The sequence below is a fragment of the Gossypium arboreum genome, chromosome 12, assembly GCF_025698485.1.
Source record: "Gossypium arboreum isolate Shixiya-1 chromosome 12, ASM2569848v2, whole genome shotgun sequence".
In the NCBI taxonomy this organism is placed as follows: domain Eukaryota; kingdom Viridiplantae; phylum Streptophyta; class Magnoliopsida; order Malvales; family Malvaceae; genus Gossypium; species Gossypium arboreum.
The window spans coordinates 2,678,799-2,697,945 of record NC_069081.1 but is presented as its reverse complement, the minus strand read 5'-3'; the positions used below and the strand labels follow the sequence as shown (position 1 = coordinate 2,697,945).

At 32.7% G+C, this 19,147-nt stretch overlaps 3 protein-coding genes across 14 annotated transcripts; all 3 read right to left on the bottom strand.

Annotated features, from left to right (window-relative positions):
* Window positions 1-5,595: 5,595 nt before the first annotated feature.
* LOC108476755 (uncharacterized) lies at window positions 5,596-7,996 on the bottom strand. Its single transcript, XM_017779061.2, has 4 exons — window positions 7,827-7,996; window positions 7,417-7,687; window positions 6,650-6,710; window positions 5,596-6,387 (listed from the first exon to the last, which is right to left on the bottom strand). Exons 1-4 carry the CDS (start codon window positions 7,892-7,894, stop codon window positions 5,783-5,785), a joined length of 1,005 nt encoding a protein of 334 aa, XP_017634550.1. The 5' UTR covers window positions 7,895-7,996; the 3' UTR covers window positions 5,596-5,782.
* Window positions 7,997-11,600: 3,604 nt separating this feature from the next.
* On the bottom strand, window positions 11,601-13,725 carry LOC108478163 (uncharacterized). Its single transcript, XM_017780585.2, has 2 exons — window positions 12,921-13,725; window positions 11,601-12,794 (listed from the first exon to the last, which is right to left on the bottom strand). Exons 1-2 carry the CDS (start codon window positions 13,470-13,472, stop codon window positions 12,609-12,611), a joined length of 738 nt encoding a protein of 245 aa, XP_017636074.1. The 5' UTR covers window positions 13,473-13,725; the 3' UTR covers window positions 11,601-12,608.
* A 190-nt stretch (window positions 13,726-13,915) lies between these two features.
* Window positions 13,916-16,328, bottom strand: LOC108477259 (uncharacterized). 12 transcript variants are annotated; one of them, XR_008275644.1, is made up of 7 exons: window positions 16,156-16,328; window positions 15,974-16,059; window positions 15,808-15,872; window positions 15,325-15,431; window positions 14,949-15,007; window positions 14,390-14,858; window positions 13,916-14,298 (listed from the first exon to the last, which is right to left on the bottom strand). XR_008275644.1 is itself a non-coding variant. In XM_053022587.1 (6 exons), the coding sequence occupies exons 1-5, from the start codon at window positions 16,225-16,227 to the stop codon at window positions 14,850-14,852; spliced, it is 291 nt and encodes a 96-aa protein (XP_052878547.1). In that variant the 5' UTR covers window positions 16,228-16,328; the 3' UTR covers window positions 13,916-14,298; window positions 14,809-14,849. The 12 variants fall into 12 exon arrangements, 3 of the variants coding, with proteins under 3 accessions (XP_052878547.1, XP_052878546.1, XP_017635243.2); XR_008275643.1 differs by having other exon boundaries at window positions 14,809-14,858; XR_008275642.1 differs by having other exon boundaries at window positions 14,390-15,007.
* Window positions 16,329-19,147: the final 2,819 nt, after the last annotated feature.

The following is a 19,147-nucleotide window of genomic DNA, read 5'->3' as shown; positions in this document are numbered from 1 at the left end:
TAAGCAGTAGTGGAGCAGATCGAAGACGGTGAGCCTTAACCCCTAAGCAGTAGGGTAACAGGCCGAATTACAGATATTGTCTCCCTAAGCAGTAGTGGAGCAGATCAAAGACGGTGAGCCTTAACCTCCTAAGAAGTAGTGTAATAGGCTGGAAATTTTAGATCTTATCTCCCTAAGCAGTAGTGGAGCCGATCGAAGACAATAAGCCTTAACCCTCTAAGCAGTAGGGTAACAGACCGAATTATAGATCTTGTCACCCCAAGCAGTAGTGGAACAGATCGAAGATAATGGGCCTTAACCCCCTAAGCAGTAGGGTAACAGGCTGAAAATTTCAGATCTTGTCTCTCTAAGCAATAGTGGAGCAGATCGAAGATAATGGGCCTTAACCCCTAAGCAGTATGGTAACAGGTTGAAAATTTTAGATCTTATCTCCCTAAGCAGTAGTGTAGCGGATCGAAGACAATAAGCCTTAACCCCCTAAGCAGTAGGGTAACAGGCTAAATTTACAGATCTTATCACCCTAAGCAGTAGGGGAACAGATTGAAGGTGATGGGCCTTAACCCCATAAACAGTAGGGTAACAGGCTGAATTACAAATCTTATCTCCCTAAGCAGTAGTGGAGCAGATTAAAGACGGTAAGCCTTAACCCCCTAAGCAATAGGGTAACAGGCTGGGAATTACAAATCTCATCTCCCTGAAATGGCGTTGGAGCGGCTCGAAGCCACAGCAGATCTTCTTAAAGTTTCAGCAGAGTAGATTGAAGTCACAAATCTTATCTCCCTGAAATTGCAGTGGAGCAGATTGAAGATAGCAAATTTTATTTCCCTGAAGTTGCAGTGGAACAGATTGAAGCTATGAATAAACAGATCTTATCTCTCTGAAGTTGCAGTAGAGCAGATCAAAACAAACCTTATCTCCCTGAAGTTGCAATGGAGCAGGTTGAAGTCACAAGTCTTATCTCCCTGAAGTTCCAATAGAATAGATTGAAGCTATAAATAAACAGATCTTATCTCTCTAAAGTTGCAGTAGAGCAAATCAAAACAAACCTTATCTCCCTGAAGTTGCAGTGGAGCAGGTTGAAGTTACTAGTCTTATCTCCCTGAAGTTGCAGTGGAACAGACAGAAGATAGCAAATCTTATTTCCCTGAAGTTGCAGTAGAACCGATTGAAGCTATAAATAAACAAATCTTATCTCTCTGAAGTTGCAGTAGAGCAGGTCAAAACAAACCTTATCTCCCTGAAGTTACAGTGGAGCAGTTGCAGTAGAGTAGATCAAAACAAACCTTATCTTCCTGAAGTTGCAGTGGAGCAGGTTAAAGTCAGTAGTCTTATCTCCCTGAAGTTGCAGTGGAGTAGACTGAAGATAGCAAATCTTATTTCCCTAAAATTGCAGTGGAGCATATTAAAGCAACAAGTCCTATACCTCCGAAGTTGCATGAAGTGGATCGAAGCAACAAGACGCAGTGGAGTGGATCCAAGCAACAAGACGCAATGGACTAGAACGAGACTACCTGAAGAAGAAGAGCACTAAATAAGTCAAGGCTCGGCGCAACCGGGCAAAATTGGTCTTTCTTGAAAGTCTTTGCTCCGTTCTCGTTACACGACAATGAGCAAAGAGGGGCAGCTGTACAGCCTAAATTTTGCCCACTACCTCAATACCCAATACAACCCATTACAAACCCAAACACTAAACCCAAAATCAGGCCCAAAAAAAAACCTAACAAACCATAAGCCCAACACCACAAAATTTTCAGAAAAAAAAAAAAACCTAACCCTAGCCCCCTAATCCAAGTGGCTGCTGCCTCTAGTGCTGCCGCCTATGACAAGCCCACTGGCAGCCACCTACTCCACCGCCCAACTGCTCCTGCAAAGAAAAGACAGAATCAGAAGTAAGAACAGTGAAAAAAATGGAAATAATATTGTAAAATTGGCTATATAAAAGCCTAAAAATCATTTGTAAAGGGGGATTTTTTTTTTCTCACTAAAATACAAAGGATTCAAGCATACCAAAATAATCAATAAAAAACGGCAAGCAGATCGAAGAGAAAAGAAAAGTCAAAAACGTGCTAAGGTCTTTATTTTCGTTTTTTTCTCACTTTATTTTCCTCTTTCGATTATATATACACATGCCTATTTTTTCGTTATTTTCTTTTTAAAAATAGTCTATATACATATATTAATATAAAAGAAAATAAAAAAAATAAAAAAATATACCTTTTTGAATTTTCGGCCACTGCGCATGGAGACCAATCGGAGACCTCGCCGGATACTCAACCCCTGCAAAGAAAAAAAAGGGAGGGGAGGGAAGTTTTTTTTTGCTAACAAATGAAAAAATAAAAATTTAAAAAAAAATCTATCTTTTATAGGTCCTCAAAATCTATCATCCTATTTTATTATTATTATCACTTTTGTAATTACTATTACTATTGTTTTTCTTATTATTATTTAGCATATTATTACTATTATTGCCATTACTATTATTATTATTATTATTATTATTATTATTACTTTTTACTATTACTATTACTACTGTTAATATTATTATTATTCTGTTTTCATTATTATTGTCATTTTATTTTGTCATATTTTATGTTTTTATTTATTTACCTATTTATTTGCTTATTTCACTTTTCTTATTTATTTGTTTAAATTCTTTTTAGTAATTCTTGTTACTTGTTTATTTGTTTCTATTTTTATATTATAGCCTTATATATATTTCATTTTCATATAATTGCTCATATTATTATCGGTATTGTCGCACCTATTATTATTTTATTACACGTATTAGCACTATAATTTGCTTTTATATTTCACTATAAATCACGTCATATTTTTACTCGATACATTAAAATATTTTTTTTATAAAAGCAATATTCCATATTTAGAAATTCGAGAAAATCGTGCCCTAACTCACTGGGTTTCGATTTTTCTCATTTAACCCAAATAACGAAATATTGTTTTGAATTGTAATACTAGTTTTGAAATAAATGCTTACTCTCAGAGATACGAGGTGTTGTGTCCTAACTTACTGAATATGACATCTTGTTACCTCGAGATAAGAATTTTTGCAAATAAGGGCAATATTCGGTATTTGGAAATTCAAAAAAACGTGTCTTAACTTACTGGGTTTTAACTTTTCTCGTTTACTTAACTTACTGGGTTTTAACTTTTCTCGTTTACCCTAAATAACCGAACATCCTTTTAAAAAGTCAAAATACATGAATTTTAAATAAAGGCAAGCTCATTCTCAAAGTTTGAGATGTCGTGTCCTAACTTACTGGACGTGACATTTTATTACTTCAAGACGAGAAGGCCTTTAACATTTGAGCGTTTTTACAAAAAGAGGGATCGTATTTTAAAAGTCTTTCAAGTTTTTAAATTTTCGACACTAAGACACTAATTAATCAACTAGGTACCAATTTTGGACGTTACGAGGGTGTTAATCCTTCCTAGTGCGTAACCGACTCCCGAACCCGTTTTTCTGAACTTCGTAGACTAAAATCGTTGTTTAAATAAATCAAGTCATTTATTAAAAACAACCACTTTTACGAGGTGACCCGATCGCACCTCATCAAAAAAGATTAGTGGCGGCTCCCTTTTTTTTTGTTTTCGTTTCCAAAATTCAGTCGACTTCGTTTTTCTTCAAAAAAATGGTTTCGACAATATTTATAAAAAGAAAAAAGAAATTATCAACCTCGTAATTACAACTTTATAAGTAACTTTAGTGGTTTTGTAATAGTCTTACTTTTAACCATATTATGTATTGGATTATCAATGGTTAATAAAAGGCACCTTTTGTTGTTAAAGGTCGGCCACCTTTTTTAAGAGAAATTTTTGAAATGTCGTCTACTAGTCAAGTAACTGGACCCCCAACAACTAAAAGTATTATCTCGAGGAGGGTTTTATCTCCCGTGCTCTATCGAGAGCTAGCGTACCATGAGCGACTACATTGAGGACTTGATTCACAGAATCGAGGGCACCTCGACTGTATGTAGCCGTATGGCCATCCACTAAAGCAACGTGAGCGTCTCACCCTTGACGAGGGTTTGAACCCTTGACCTATGACATATAGGTCACTTAACCCAAGTGGTACTATCTTCCTCAACAAGTGACATAAATATATTTTTAACAAGCTCCTAGTATTTCCTCCTTTCATGCCCTCGTCTGGCTACTTCTTTCATTTGTAGAAGGGTTTTCACTCTCTTTATACGACTCATTTTTGTACCTCAACATCCTTAACTATTTTTTATTCTCTTTAATTGATAATTTAAACAAAAAAAATTAATTAATATTTATATAATTAAAATAAATATTATAATTAATATGAATTTATTTTATAATGTGACATGTGATTAAAATGTTAAATTTGGATTTTTTAGATTATTATGTTTAATTTGTTTGGACAGTTATTTAACTATTTTGTAAATTTATTTTTATTTACTGTTGATTATAAATAAATTTTATTTTTGTTTGATTTTATATTATTTCATGGATTTAAATTTTTGTAGATTCGGATATTCAATATATCACTGAAAATATTAAATTCAGATTTTTTTTTACAGATTTGGATATCTGGTGGATAATGATATTAAATTTGAATTTGAATTTGGATTTGGGTAATAATACACGGATAATTTGCGAATTTAGAGTTCTAGACAGATTTACAAATTTAAATTCGAATAATCTAAAAATTACAAATGTCTTGCCCATTTCCATTCCTAATCATGAATTTGAACCTTGAAGTTGAAGCTACCTTCTGTTGGGCATTCTTTATGCATGAGATGATGATCCATAATGGACTACGACACACCACTTACGACCTTCTTCAAGTCTTTTTCATTTATAAACACGAAGATAAATAGGCTGCTATCCATTTCATGCATTTTGAAAGAATCCTCAACTGGCCATGCCTTTTTGAGAATATGGTGAATAGGATTAGGCTCGACTGCCCAGCCTTTCCTCCAAATTCTAAATCAAGAGTCATAAACTTTTCCTCCAAATTTGTAACCCTTCCCTTATGCATGTCACTGTTGTTGTATCCATGGCCATTTGAGAAAAGACAAAGAGACAAGGAATTTGGACGAGACGAAAGAAAACAACAACTTTAATAAACCAAACAGAGATAAATGAACAAGGAAAATGGGATATGAACGGGTTAAGAGCCGAAAATTTGTAGAGATAAATGCAAGGAAAAACTTTCCAAAAAAGCAGCCATGATTTTTGAGTTGCATTGATGGTCGGGGAAGTCAATCAGATGATATATTTAACCTAAACTAGCATATTTATACAAGTGGTCCACATGCTTCAGGATGATATCTCACCTAAATCATCATCAACCAAATTCTACAGCCATGAAAACAACATTGGCACTGCCGATAATAAGAATCATTAATCACGTGGCGATTTAAAGCTAACATCTAACACGAACCCACTACTGATTCCAGCCTTTCTTTTGACTCGATAATCTTGATCGCAGCCAAGCTAAATAACCAAATTTGTTGTATTTTATGATATGATTTTGCAAGAACCATTTTTTAATGGAATTATGGGGTTTATTTATTGATCTGCATTTAGAAGCCCAAAGAAAACGCCAAATTGTTCAAAATTTATCATTCCACTACTACCAAAAGAGTTGCAATCATAAACAGATGAACAAACTAATCTTGCACCAGGATACAACATAACTTTAAAAAAGAAACAAAAAATTGGGGTACGGGAAATGGTTTCAGACTTGCCATTCGATGATTAAATCAAATGGCCACTTAATAGCATAACTTAAGCTCTATGATGCCAAGAGTGATTCCACCTTTGCGATCTGATCCTCTTCATTCTTTCTAGGAGGGCTCTTGTTCGCCTCATCGTACAAATCATGCTTCCACTTCTCAACACGAGGGCCACCTGAGCGATACTCCTGCCTTCCACTGAATCGATCTCTTCCCCTAAAATTGCTACCACCACCACCTCCATGCCTTTCATGCGATAAAAATCCACCTCTGGGTGCTTCTCTTCTGCTCGGAACCTGATCTCCAGCAGTGAGTCTATCCGGTCTGTCCAAATGCCGGGGGTGGCGATCCCTGTCCACTCTTCTTTCACTTCCTAATGCATGGTGGCTAGAATGGCTCGACTTCTCCGATTCCTTTGTTGTGTGGTCAGCACTTTGAGCTGCTGCAGGGATCTTCTTCTCACTAAATGCAGGTCGTTTCCTGGTAGGTGGTGGCTGTACCGGTGGATCAGCCTCCATTTCAAAGAATCTATCATGGCGCCAATCATCTTTGCTATCACCTTTGGCTTGTGGTTTCTCGTCTCTTTGCCTCGTGTCAAATGTTCTAGTTTCCCTTTCACTATGATGATCCTTTGCATCCCTCCACCATCCACGCTCTCCACGCTCTGGAAAGAAAAAGAAATCTTTGACTAATAATTTTCAAGAGAACACTGTTTTTTTTTTTTTTTTTTCTTGATAAGAAGGGAATCCTATTTAAGCTTCCCCAGAAACCGTTTTGCCAATGTAAACACAATCTCAGGACAACTCTTTTTGACAAGTTATATCTATAACCTGAATGTGAAGGCTGACACGACATGGTAACATGATCACAAAAACTGAAGTAAGGTGTGGGAAACAAAGACCAAAGAAGGAAAAAAAATAACTAACCAGAAGCCACTCTCCGACCATAACTTCGACCAGCTTGTGCGGCACTACCACGTTCATCGTGCTGTTATAAGACATATGCACAGGCAAGCCTAAGATTGTTATATACATGGACCATACAAAGTGGGGTTGAACAAGAATTCGGCTACATTAGCCCAGAAAAAAAAAAAAAAAAGATTTATGCACTCTGAATAATAACCAAACTATTGAACTCAAGAGAACCAGGTTGTTTGGTTCCAAGTCAGATTCATGCTCCATACAAGCAAATTTCCATAAGCTCACAATCCTATGAAATTCAAATCCCCATTGGTTTTCCGTAGGAGGTTATGCAAGAATATCATTCCTACTTAAACCATTTCTTGACCTCAATAAATCATGCAAGGATAGCACTTCATGAGACCCTAAATATGTATGATTCCAATCCACATACAATGACAGAGTAATTTTCTTTTATAATGCTCCATTAACATTTTATTAGGAGAAGTAAACCCAAAACAACAAAAGTGACCAATACCATTCAACACGTACACTACAAGAGCATGGGACTGAAAGTTATACTCCTGGTTTCTTGGAAAGCAGACGATGACAAATCATCATCATTGTTCACACTCTTCCTACACAAAACAATTGTTATTCAGATGGTTGCCACACAGCAGGCAATCAACCGGGGAATTTAGACTCAACTCGATAATCATATTAAAAACATACACCAAACAATAAAACGAATCCATGAAGATGAAATGATATCATAATGATAAAAACAAAAAAACCTGAAAATAGGATCGGGAGCGGGGCACTTCAGTTGGATCAGAAGAATGCTTGGCTCCTTCATGTTGTCCATTGTTTTTCCTATCAGAATCCTTACCAACAATCACAGTTTCAATCTTAGAAGAATCAGGAGGTGTCGGGGCCGCCTCAAGGGGTACAGCATCTTGCAACCGACGGCGCTGTTTCTCCTCCTGGTCGGGCCTGTCTCCGACGTCAGCGCTGGAGACCTGTCTTTCAGTCTGAGGTTTCCCATCTCTCCTAGACCTCTTAGGGCTAAACAACATAAACAAAATTAAATCTTTAGACAAAATTAAACAAGATTGAAAACCCATTTGAAATACATGGGGGTAATGTTAGAATTGAAGGCATCATTTGGGTTTGAAATCAAGGATTGGGAAACGAAAGAGAGTACCTGGGTTCACGGTCAAACCCAGAACGGTGTCGTCTAGAGTCGGAATCACGACCCTCTCGACGAGACATTGCAATGTTTTGGAATAGTGTAATTTTCTAGGGCTGCTTTGCTTTGCCTTGTTTCGCTTCCAGTAGAAGAGGATGGATAGGGTTATATTCCCGTGGAAACCTGCCTTCTTTTTAATCCTACAACTTCAATTTCATCATTTCATCATCACCGTTCGATTACTCTTTCTAGACATGAATGAATCATGGGCTTATTTTATTTAGTCGAAACAAAATTTTTGTGGGCTTCTTCATTTATCCAATAAAAAGAATCATGCATCTTTTCGCATTTAATTTGGTTCAAATGTATTCCGAGTCCCTATACTCTTTATATATTTAAAATTTAGTCTCTTTACTTTTATTTTAAAAATTTATTTCTTCTCCTTTTAAATTTTAAAATTTAAGTTAAATTGTTATCATAGTTAAAACTTTTTATTAAATTCGTTGGTGTTAAATTTTGAAAAAAAAAAAACTCACTTAGTAGTAGCTAGAGCTATCCATGGCTGGGTTGGGCCAAATTGAACTTATGCCTATGCCCGTTTTTGGGCTGAGTCAACTCCCCAAAAAGCTCATGTTATTGTCAAAAATTTAATAAAATATTCAAAAAAAAACATTTTCAATTGATATTTTATATACTTTACAATTAAATTTAAATTTAAATTTAAAAAATAATTTTTATCATTTAAATTAAATCTGAGTCGAATCGGGTCGGTCTGAGAAAAAAATTTATTGTCCAAGCTGATCCAAATCGGGTCGGGCCTACCGAGTTGAGCGAGCTACGATCCTTGGACAAATTTAGTAGTGGTCTTATAACAAAAAATGATATTATAATAAACTTAAATTTAACAAAAAAACAAATTAATGATGTTAGAAAAATAGACTTGCATTTTAAAATCTAAAAAGTAAAGGGTTATAGAGCACAATTTAACCAATTAATTTAAGGAAAGGGTATTCAAACTCTTTAATTTTAAGAAAAATCCGACTTATCCTCTTGAAGATTAAAAAATATATATACTAACTTATTTATTAAATTAATTTTAACTTAAATTAATATTTTTATTAATTAATTTTAAATTTATTTATAATTTTAATTTATAATTATTTGAATGTATTCTTTATAATTATAATTGTGATTATAGTTGTAAGTTTAAAAATATATACATTTATTAGTTGAAAAATGTATTAATTTAATTTTATAATGATTAACATATTTTTAATTGTGTTTGTACTATTTTAAATTTTAAAAATTGTTAAATATAAATTTCTAAAATAACGTTGGACTAATAACATAATATATACTAGATCAGAATAAATTTATTCGGAGTGTGGGACAAACTATAATAAATATGAATTAAAATCCACATATGATTTATACAGAGTGATATCTTAAAATTTCTAGAGCTTTAAATTTATAATTAAGTTTATTTAAAAAAGGGTTATTACTGATAATTATAATTTTTATTATCTTCACTTTTGCTTTTATCTTTTTAACAATCCTTTAAGTAAATACATGTTAAATATTTAAAACATAAATTTAATTTAATTTGATATACATTAATTTCAAAATGAATTTATTTTTCTTTATTTATTTTTATATTTTAAATTTTTTGGTTTAAATATTCTAATGGTAACTAACTAATTTTTCATAAAAATAATTTAGTGAATTCATTTCAATATTAATATATAAAACTGAATTAAATATGAATTTAAAATATTCAAATATATTTTTATGAGTTAAGACAAATATATTATGTAACTAAATTTCCATTAATTTGAAATTAAAACAAATAAATAGAAAATGCATAAATAAATAATAATGTTATCAACTTTTTTTTTGAATTTGTTTAGTAAATAAATCTAAAGAGATTTATGATATTTTCTTGAAACTTGAGGGTAATAGATATTCTTCAAACTTAAGGGTAAGCGCATTTTATCCTTTAATTTATATAAAAAAATATCAAAATTATATATGAACTTTAATTTAATGTATAATTATGTACTTGAATTTTAATTTGGTGTAATTATACACGTGAAACTCTAATCGTGCTTCACATGTATACTTAAAACTTTAATTTTGATTTAATTATACACATTTAAAGAAATAAATACATCAATGTATTTTAAATTGGATAAATATAATTATTTATGTATGTAATATATAAATATAAAATGATGTTTTTCAATAATTATGTTAATAATTTACAAAATCAGATCAAACCAAAATTTTATGTACAAAATTACACAAAATCAAAGTTCATGTATACAATTGCACATTAAACTATAGTTTATGTATAATTTTAAGATTTTATCCCAAAGAAATTTTCTAAGGTAAATAGAGTATATTTTAAGATCAATTAATATATTAGTTATAGGAATATTTTATTAAGTATAAAAATATTAATTTTATTTATGATTTATAAAATTTTGACGAAAATATATCATCATGTTAAAAATACTTTGAGCCATTATTAAAATTTTCATTTAAAATTATTTTGGATTTTAATAAAAGGAAAACAAATAAAATTAATTGGGAAGTTGATATCACAAGTCAACTAAACACTAACTCGGTTAGAAAAATTGTGAAAATATTTTTTGTATTTAAGATAAATTATATTATTTGAAACTATTTTAGTTTTTAAAAAAAATCAACAACTTTAGTCTTTTTAGTTTTTTTAAATTTGATCCCATACCATTCACATTAATAAATGTTCAATTTTACTCCTCAATCAAAACTTTATTCAATATTTTTATATATTTTAAATTTTAAGGTAAACTACGTTAGTAGTTACCTAACTATGTTTTTTTTTTTCTTTTTGGTTCACCCAACTGTGAAGAGTTACAAAATGACCACCAAAGACGATTCCATGGGGGGTTGGCAGAGCCCCGACCATCCTAAAATAAAAAATTGTTGTTTTGGCCCTTTAAAAAAATTAAAATTTTAATTTAATAAAGGTAAAATTAGACTTTAGCCCCCCTAAAATTATGAAAATTTAATTTAATCATTTAAAAATTATAAAGACAGACTATTAAAATTAAAATTTCATTTCGGTCCTCTAAAAAATTTTCGACTTCACCCCTAATGGCTACCCAATTATTATAAAAATATAAAAATATATTAGAAAATATAAAAATATAGAAAAAATATAGAAAAATATTTAAATTTATTAAAAAGTATAGAATTTTTCTTAAAAATATTATAAAAATCATAAAAAATTATTATAAAATATAAAAATAGGAAATTATTAAAATGTATAGAAAATTATTGTAAAATATAAAAATATAAGACATAAAATTTATAATATAATAATCTCAAACATAAAATAATGTGACTTAAACTAAATGGTCTGTGATTACTCCCCCACCACCGTCACCATTTTTTAAGGCATTATTCATCGAGACAAGTTTGATAGGCTTCAATCTAGGTCTCATGATGCTTGTTTCCAACTTCTCTGACACCGACAATTTCATGTCCTTTGTTCGGCTGCTTGTCAGGGCAATGGCCTCATAGGAAGCTATAACAATAACATCTGCCCAAAACTTGAACTTCCCTCTTCCTACAACGACAGAAGAGTAAGCTGAAGGTGGAGCTAAAACGCAATTGCAGTTTAGGCAGAATAAACAGACCAGTTTGGCGTTTTCCATCTCGGCTGGCCTAAACCAATACCTCTGACATAATGTTTTGAGCAACTGTTAGTGCTTCAAGCATTGCATTTGATGTTTTGACTGCTACTTATTTCAGTTTCTAAACCCATGTTGCAATGCTTCAATAATTCTATATGTTGCTACACTTTCTGCAAGGGTTAGGAATACATTTCTGTAACTACACCATTGCCCCTGTTTCAAATATAAGAATCCATGCTCCCATTCTGATGCTTATAATGTAAGTGCCTTTTGCTGGCACAACATTGATGGAAAGTTCCATGTTTGATTCTTGATATGTAAAGTTCAGGCCTCAAATGGGTGACTTAAGACTAGGTCACTAAGAGGTTCTCAGAAACTAAGAAGTTCCCATGCAGCTGGAGTTCATGCATTCTAAATGATCTAGTAACATTAAAGGTGACACTAAACTCTTACTTAAACATTGCTGGTGAACTCGACATGAAAGCTCTAGACAAGATCCCCAGAACTGGATTGGCTCTTGCTCTCATCTCATGCTATGATAGCTCTCTCAACAGCGGCAAAGATTCTAATATATGGTTCCTTCTAATTCGCAACAAAAAGATGCATGGCTATCCTTCCGTGAAATGGATACAGCTTCATGAAAATCCGATTTCATATATCAATTAATTGATATCTTATTCAAGTGAGCTGTATCAATTCGTGTAAACAATGGTCAAAGTAATGGACATAATACAGTCCATTCATGAAACTACTTCAATCAAAATTCACTGAAGTTGAGAACAATTCTCCATTATTCTCCATTATCACAATAATGGACAGTAGTTGGGGTATTTCCAAGAAGAATGTATAGAATAATTTCAAAGCATTATTGTAATCAGCTTGAGCATTCTAACTTCTGATATGAACTCTTTAAGACACTTTCTAACTCTTCCTTAATTGCCTAGTCCCATCCGATCTGCTAACTAGAACTCCCCTTAGTTCCTTGATCAAGGCCTGAGCTGAACAAAAGAAGACCCTAGCTTGGCAGTAAAACTTCTTCTTCAGAGGGGAAGAGTAACATACCAAACTGCAAACCAAAATTTCATAGCAGGGCTGGATAAAAGCATGGAAGTATCAACTAATTCCGACATAATGAGTCCTGGGACTTGAACCTGCTGCACCATTTTACAAGAAGCTCAGCTATACTGGCATCCATTCGAGTTCCAACTCCTCCCCACATTAGCATATGGGGCATATCCCCAATTGTTGAACCAGTCACTTCATGCACAACCTTGAACCCAATCCTTTTGTAGAACCTAACAAGCTGAAAGTTCAAAAGATCATCAAAATACATAAATTATCCACATTTCAAACACAAAGAAAAAGAATAATTTCTTGTAAGAAACCTTATCCAATAACATAAACCAGAGGAATTGGGTAAGTTAATAACCTTGGAATGGTAAAGATCGGAGTCGTTGATGGCAAGCAACTCGGCAGTCTTGCAACCGCAGTCATATCCATATCGAATAGCTACAGCTCCAATAAACAAACCAATACCAAAAATGGATCTTTCCATGCCTAGGGTCTCTCTGTTGAGTCTAATGGAATCCAGGTGCAGAATTTTACCTCCAAACCAGACCCTAACGAGCCCCTCAGCTCTTCCAAGTTCCCTGTTGGTCTCCAGGCTCTTAGCAGTAATCCTAAACAATGGTCCTAAAGTTCGGAGCTGAACGTCAAGGTTCTGGGCTCTAGAGGAGGCCAATATATCAGACATGGATGGCATATTAACAGTGGCTTCCTTGATGCCATTGCTTGTTGTTCTAACATATGGTTTGGCAGCTTCTTGGAGAGTATTCAAATGGGTTTTGGGGGCAATTCGGTTAGAGGATAATGGAAGTGGTGAAACTGAATGCTGAGATGATGAAAGAGCTTGGGTTCTACTCCAAATTCTGGGATTTTGATAGCAGAATCTGGAAACTGCAACCATGTGAGTTAATTCCATGTGTGCAGCCGCCTCGTGGTAGAGAACTATCAATAGAGATTTTAGCTGGTTTTGGATGAAACAAAGTGAGCGCTTGCTTTGAATTACTATCTCGGGTTCGCACTTTGTTTGGATGGCTACTCGTTGTGAAACGTGGATTCCTATCTCATCAATTCCTTTTTCCTTCTCAAGAAAAGAGAAGTGGGACGAAATTTGGGTGAATTATTTACTCTCTCTTATTATATAGAACTCACACACACACACTTTCTTTTGAAAAGAAAATAGTTAATAAGTAGCTTCTTTTTCTATTTCTTTTAAAATAAAAATTAAAAAGCATAAATATCCTTCATTTGTTATTTATTATAATATTTTAATTTTCAATTTAATTCTTATTACTTAACTTGTTACTCTAAGCTTAATAAAGAATTTTAATATTACATATTAGAGAAAATATTTAAATTAGATTTTTCCCCAAACTAAACTTAAGAACAAATATTATATCGAAGTTAAAGCAAATTATCAGCCCTGAACGCATTTTGCTTATATTATACACATCAACTTGTAGTATCTTTTCCTTGGCATCAATGGGCTCGAATCTGTGCCAGATTCCTCCGACTGAAGAGTGCTTTTGGTTTTCTTCAACAAAACTTGTGATTTGATGAAAAAGATTCCTCATTCCCTGAGATAGTGAGGTGCTAAGTTCTTTATTTGTTCCATCAGGATTGCAGTCTCCAGGCTCCCACTCGGCAGAAGAATCTTCTTCGTAATGCTTGTTTTGGGGGAGATTGAGTACACGCTATACAATCAGCAGTCTTGTTTTTTTGGCCATCAATCAGGAATCTTCCACCTAGGGAAAATATATAAATATGTTATGATAGTGGAGAACCGAAGTGACATGATAAACCAAAAAAGAACAAGGAAGGTCGAACAAAACTAACACTAGAAGAAGTATTGAGGATGAACACGTGAAGATCTAGCGACTAGTCTAGTTAAATAATTGGTAATAAACTTTAATGATTATCATAGTCACAGTTTTGTAGCTTGAAAGTTCATGAATTTTATCCATTTCCTCAAGCTCTTTTTACCAGAATGTAATTGTTTTCACCTGTATCTGATAAATAACCACATAACAAATAATAATTCAGCACTCAACAACAATGTACTGCTAATCAACAAAAGATTGCCCTATTCTCATCCAACATCAATATGGACCTCAACAATCTGGAGCAATGACTTCCCATTGGAAATTATAGACATATGCCAATGCAATAATGGGTTTTGCAGATGCAACTTGCCAAGAGCAATTATGTGCTAAAAACAGAACATAGTAAGCAATTTGGAGGCACTGCTATTCTACATGTCAAACCAGTCTCTTCGTGTACTCAGAGATCTGAATTCTTAAGCAATCTGAATAGGAAGATAAAAGAAAGGCATCAGCTTAAACGCCTATCACAGAAGCAGTCAGAATGCCAAAATGATGGTACAAATTTACTCCACCAGTAAAGCTTCTTTCTTTGCAGATCTCGGAAATATCAAGGTAAGCTTCATCATATAACCTGGCAGCCATGAAATTATGATCATAATTCTGGAAACTAACATAGCTGAACATATGCTATTTAACAAATCAGCAGACAACAACCCCAAATTAGCATCAAGAACTTCGGAGTTTAGAAGCAAAGAATCTAACTTTTCTGTTAAATCATATAGCAATTATACTGTTTGAAACCTGTAGAAATAACATCAACTCGAGACATAGTTTACAAACCTATAGAATTAATAGAATTTACTAAGAGTAAATTTCCAGAAATCAAATGTAAGTCCATGAAACTTCATAATTAGTGGTGGAAATAATAGACATGCTGCCAACAGTTACCTTAAATGAAGGATTTACTCAAAAGTTTCATCAGCCGCCTAAAACGCATCCATATCTACATGTACCAAATCATGGAAAGCTCAAGCGTAGTTTCAAGCTCTAAAATCCTTTAATCCACAACATGAAGAAGGAGCAAATTATGTAATTAGTTCTTCGCATACGTTCAATTTTTTGTCGAATAAGGATCTCTTTTCACTCTGCCTTTCAGAGAAGTTTTGATCCTTTGCTCATTTCGTACACTAGTCTTTGGATCTTCTCTTTATTTATTCAACCAACACTTAATCAATTGAAATATATAAAATTCATGAAAGAAAATTCGAAGAAAATTGGAAAAAAGAAGAAGAAGAAGAGAGATTACGAAGAAAATTTCGAAGTGAGTTAACAAATTGAAAGGCAGATTGGCGGAGAAAAACCAAGAAATCGAACAAGCGGGAAGAGATTCGAGGACAATCAAAAGTCGGGAAAGAAACATTTTTGTCTTACCTGTTTTGACATTGGTGTAAATAGTGTGATAATATTGCCATTGCCGTTGATTATTGCCCTCCGTGCTGGACAAGGGGAGAAGGTGAGCGTTAGGAGAAACAGAGCGCCCAATGGTGTTAACCTGAAAATCACAAGGTTTCAGAAAAAGGGAGGTATTTTGGAATACCTCATTTGGTTTTTCTTTGTTTGCTTCATTCTCTCTCTGCTCTCTCTCACGGCCCTCGAACCTGAGACCTGTGGCATTTGGTTACTCTGAACCAAGTAAACCAAACCATCAAGCTAGATCGAGAGCCACTAAAGATTCTAATTTCTTTTACTAAAATAGAAAGGCAGAGGTCTGAGACAAACCCAATAAGTCCGTGGCCTAAGCCAGCACCAAGGATGATGGGAGGAGCACCTCCCAACTTGTTGAGGTAACATCGGCACTTGAAAGATCACCTTAGAGTCTATTTGTCTTGCTGAGTTTATCCATACTTTTAATCACCCGAATCTAATAAAGTAATAAATGACTTTTTCTGTCAATATGCTTGGATTAAATCTTTTCAATACTATATAAATTTGTGTTCATTTATATTTGGGGTAAACTTCAAAAATAATCACTTTTATTTGTCTTAAATTACATTTTAGTCACTTATATTATCGTTTTGTTATGAAGTAGTCACTCTATCGTTAAACTCCATTACCTCCCTAACGACAGTCCTATGTGGTAGCTCAAATGGGTTTTAAATGCCAACTTGGATGTCCGGTTGTTGAAATGTAAATAGGTTTTTAATTAAATAAATTTAATTTGGATTGCTACATAGGACATCCAAGTTGGCATTTAAAATCCTTTTGAACTGCCATGTAGGATCACCGTTAGGGAGATAACGGGACTTAACGATAGAGTGACTACTTCGTAACAAAACGATAACGTAAGTGACAAAAACGTAACATTTCAAGCATAAGTGACTAAAATATAATTTGAGTCAACAAAATTGACTATTTTTATAGTTTACCCTTATAGTTATAAATAATTAACCCTAACCTATTTAAACCCATCCCATATTATTTTATTTTTAAAATATAGTCTTTAGTAATTATATGTATAACTTTTACAACTATTATATATATTATATATTATTAAATTTCTAAAAATAATCATTTTTTCAGATTCAGTATTAGGGTCATTATTTAATAAACAAGTAAAATTGTTCAAGTTAAATTAAAAATTAAAAATTAAACATGTCATATTAAAATCTTATTGCAATATAATTAATTTCATTTTAGAGCACATCAATTTAAAACCATATATATTTGAAAACTTTTTCAAAGAAAAATAAGAAAAAATACTTTAACATAATAAACTTGAATATTTAATTAACTTATTTAGGTCCCTAAATTATTATTTAAAAAAATTATATATATTTTATAAATTTTAAAATTTTTAAAAATATAAATTTTGGAATTTTATAAATTTTAAAATTTTAAAATTATTTCAAATTTATTTTATAAATTTTGATGAGAGAAACCAATTTGCTCATTTTCAATATTGTTAGGGACCAAATGGGTATTTACACCAATATGTTTTTTGGGTTATTAAAATTGTAAAGTTCAACTCGATTCGAACTTGAAATTCAAATTACTTATTCAAGTTGACTAAAAAAATCGAATAGCTCGATATTCAAATTTTTTATAATATTTTTAAATCGATTTGAGTTTTGCTCACCCATAATAATAAACTAGAATGCCATGGTGATGATGAGATAACAGAAAATGTGTCAAACTAATGAAAAATTGATGCAGTGCCCTGCCAAGACAATAAGCAAATCAAATTTCCTCAACTAACACTCCAGCCCTTACCCTTTTGCTAGAGTTTTTGTAAAGCTGAACTTGAGTTTTGAGTCCATTTCATATAGCAATTGATAGAAGCATTTCCAGATAGTTGTTTGCAAATATTACGAAATTTAAAATATGGAGTCGAAAAAGAAAAGAAAATTTAAAATTCAATAAAAGGTAATGGGAAATTAAGCATATTTATTTATTTATTTGAAAATTTATGAGATTTAAATTAAAAACATTATCAAATTTAAAATAACGAAATACAATTTCTATAAAAAAATCAAATTTAATTTTTTTCTTGAGGGACCAGGTATAATTTTACCTTATTTTTAAGTGATGATATATATTGTAACGAGCCCTAAAGGAATTATTTAGGACATGAGCCCTTTAAGGCTTCAACAACAGGTCACCCAAATGAATATAAATTGCCTCCATCGAGGTTCATCAAACATTAAACCCTTTCCTTCTATCTTCTTCCAATATCATACTCCACCGCCCCTTAACCTTTTCCTTTTTTTATATAGCCCGGTGATTGCTCAGAATGACATACAAACACGTTTCTTACCTAAATTAAGGGAAATGCAGGTCATTTTCTATTTGGCTAATGTATATATGTTTTTCAAAATAGCCTTTGGCTAAATTGAGTGCTGTTGGTTAAGGTAGATTCCTATTTTCCTAGACCAGATTTAGGTATAAAGTAGGCTTGCCCCAATGCAAACATAGTACACATACAGGCTAATATATTTGTTTATTTTTCCATTTATTTCTAAGGACTTTGGAAACCATATCATCAAAGTAGAAAAAAGAAAGTCCAGTACTGAGTTCTATAATGGGCAAATCATTTCCCATATAACTTCCTATATAATAACAAGATATGTTGGAACTACCGTAGGCAGATAATTAACAAAGAAGAAAAGAACAAACAATTTCAAGTAATCAACGCTCTTTATTAGGTACTCTTTTGTTGATATCAAAGAGATGAGTTTTGGGTGTTTTACCTGAAACAGTACTCAAAACCAACTACAAGACTCTAGCACTTTGCCGGCACGCCCTCCAGCATTGTATTGTTTATGTACGCTGTTGTTTAAGTGGTGGCTCTTGGTGTTTGTGCCAGTATGCAGTTATTCATGTGCCTGGTACAGTCATTTCTTGGTGTTTGGATTCATGCTTACTGGGAAAATGGATAGAGAGATTAGGAGGCTTGGATTGTGACCCATCTTTCAGGGAGTGAATTACATAAAAATCTGTTTCTTTAAAATAATTATTGAATTAGGTTAACTTTTTTGAAAATTTACGGGATTTGGTTGGGAAACCTGAAACGGCTATTTTTTTTTCTATATAAACTTCTTTTTTTTTTCAATTCAATCTCAACTATCTCTCTCACATTTTTCAAATCTTTTTGAATTTCTTTTAATTTCCCACTCAAATTTTATTTCTCTCTCAACTTTCTTTTTATTAAAATTGTATTAAGATTTTCGTAAATTATTTTTCTATTACAATTTATTTTGTGTTTTCTAAAATT

Bases quoted from the DNA above. Each gene is read 5' to 3' on its own strand.
- LOC108477259 (XM_017779754.2), bottom strand. From the start codon at position 16,227: ATGTTACCTCAACAAGTTGGGAGGTGCTCCTCCCATCATCCTTGGTGC. The intron at 16,060-16,155 runs GTTTGTCTCAGA...TACTTGGTTCAG, and splicing joins TTAGGCCACGGACTTATTGG to AGTAACCAAATGCCACAGGT. The intron at 14,299-15,807 runs GTAAGACAAAAA...TATTTTCCCTAG, and splicing joins TTACACCAATGTCAAAACAG to GTGGAAGATTCCTGATTGAT.
- LOC108476755 (XM_017779061.2), bottom strand. From the start codon at position 7,894: ATGTCTCGTCGAGAGGGTCGTGATTCCGACTCTAGACGACACCGTTCT. The intron at 7,688-7,826 runs GTACTCTCTTTC...TATGTTGTTTAG, and splicing joins GGGTTTGACCGTGAACCCAG to CCCTAAGAGGTCTAGGAGAG. The intron at 6,388-6,649 runs GTTAGTTATTTT...TTTTCTTTCCAG, and splicing joins TGGTCGGAGAGTGGCTTCTG to AGCGTGGAGAGCGTGGATGG.
- LOC108478163 (XM_017780585.2), bottom strand. From the start codon at position 13,472: ATGGAATTAACTCACATGGTTGCAGTTTCCAGATTCTGCTATCAAAAT. The intron at 12,795-12,920 runs GTTATTAACTTA...TTGAACTTTCAG, and splicing joins CCGATCTTTACCATTCCAAG to CTTGTTAGGTTCTACAAAAG.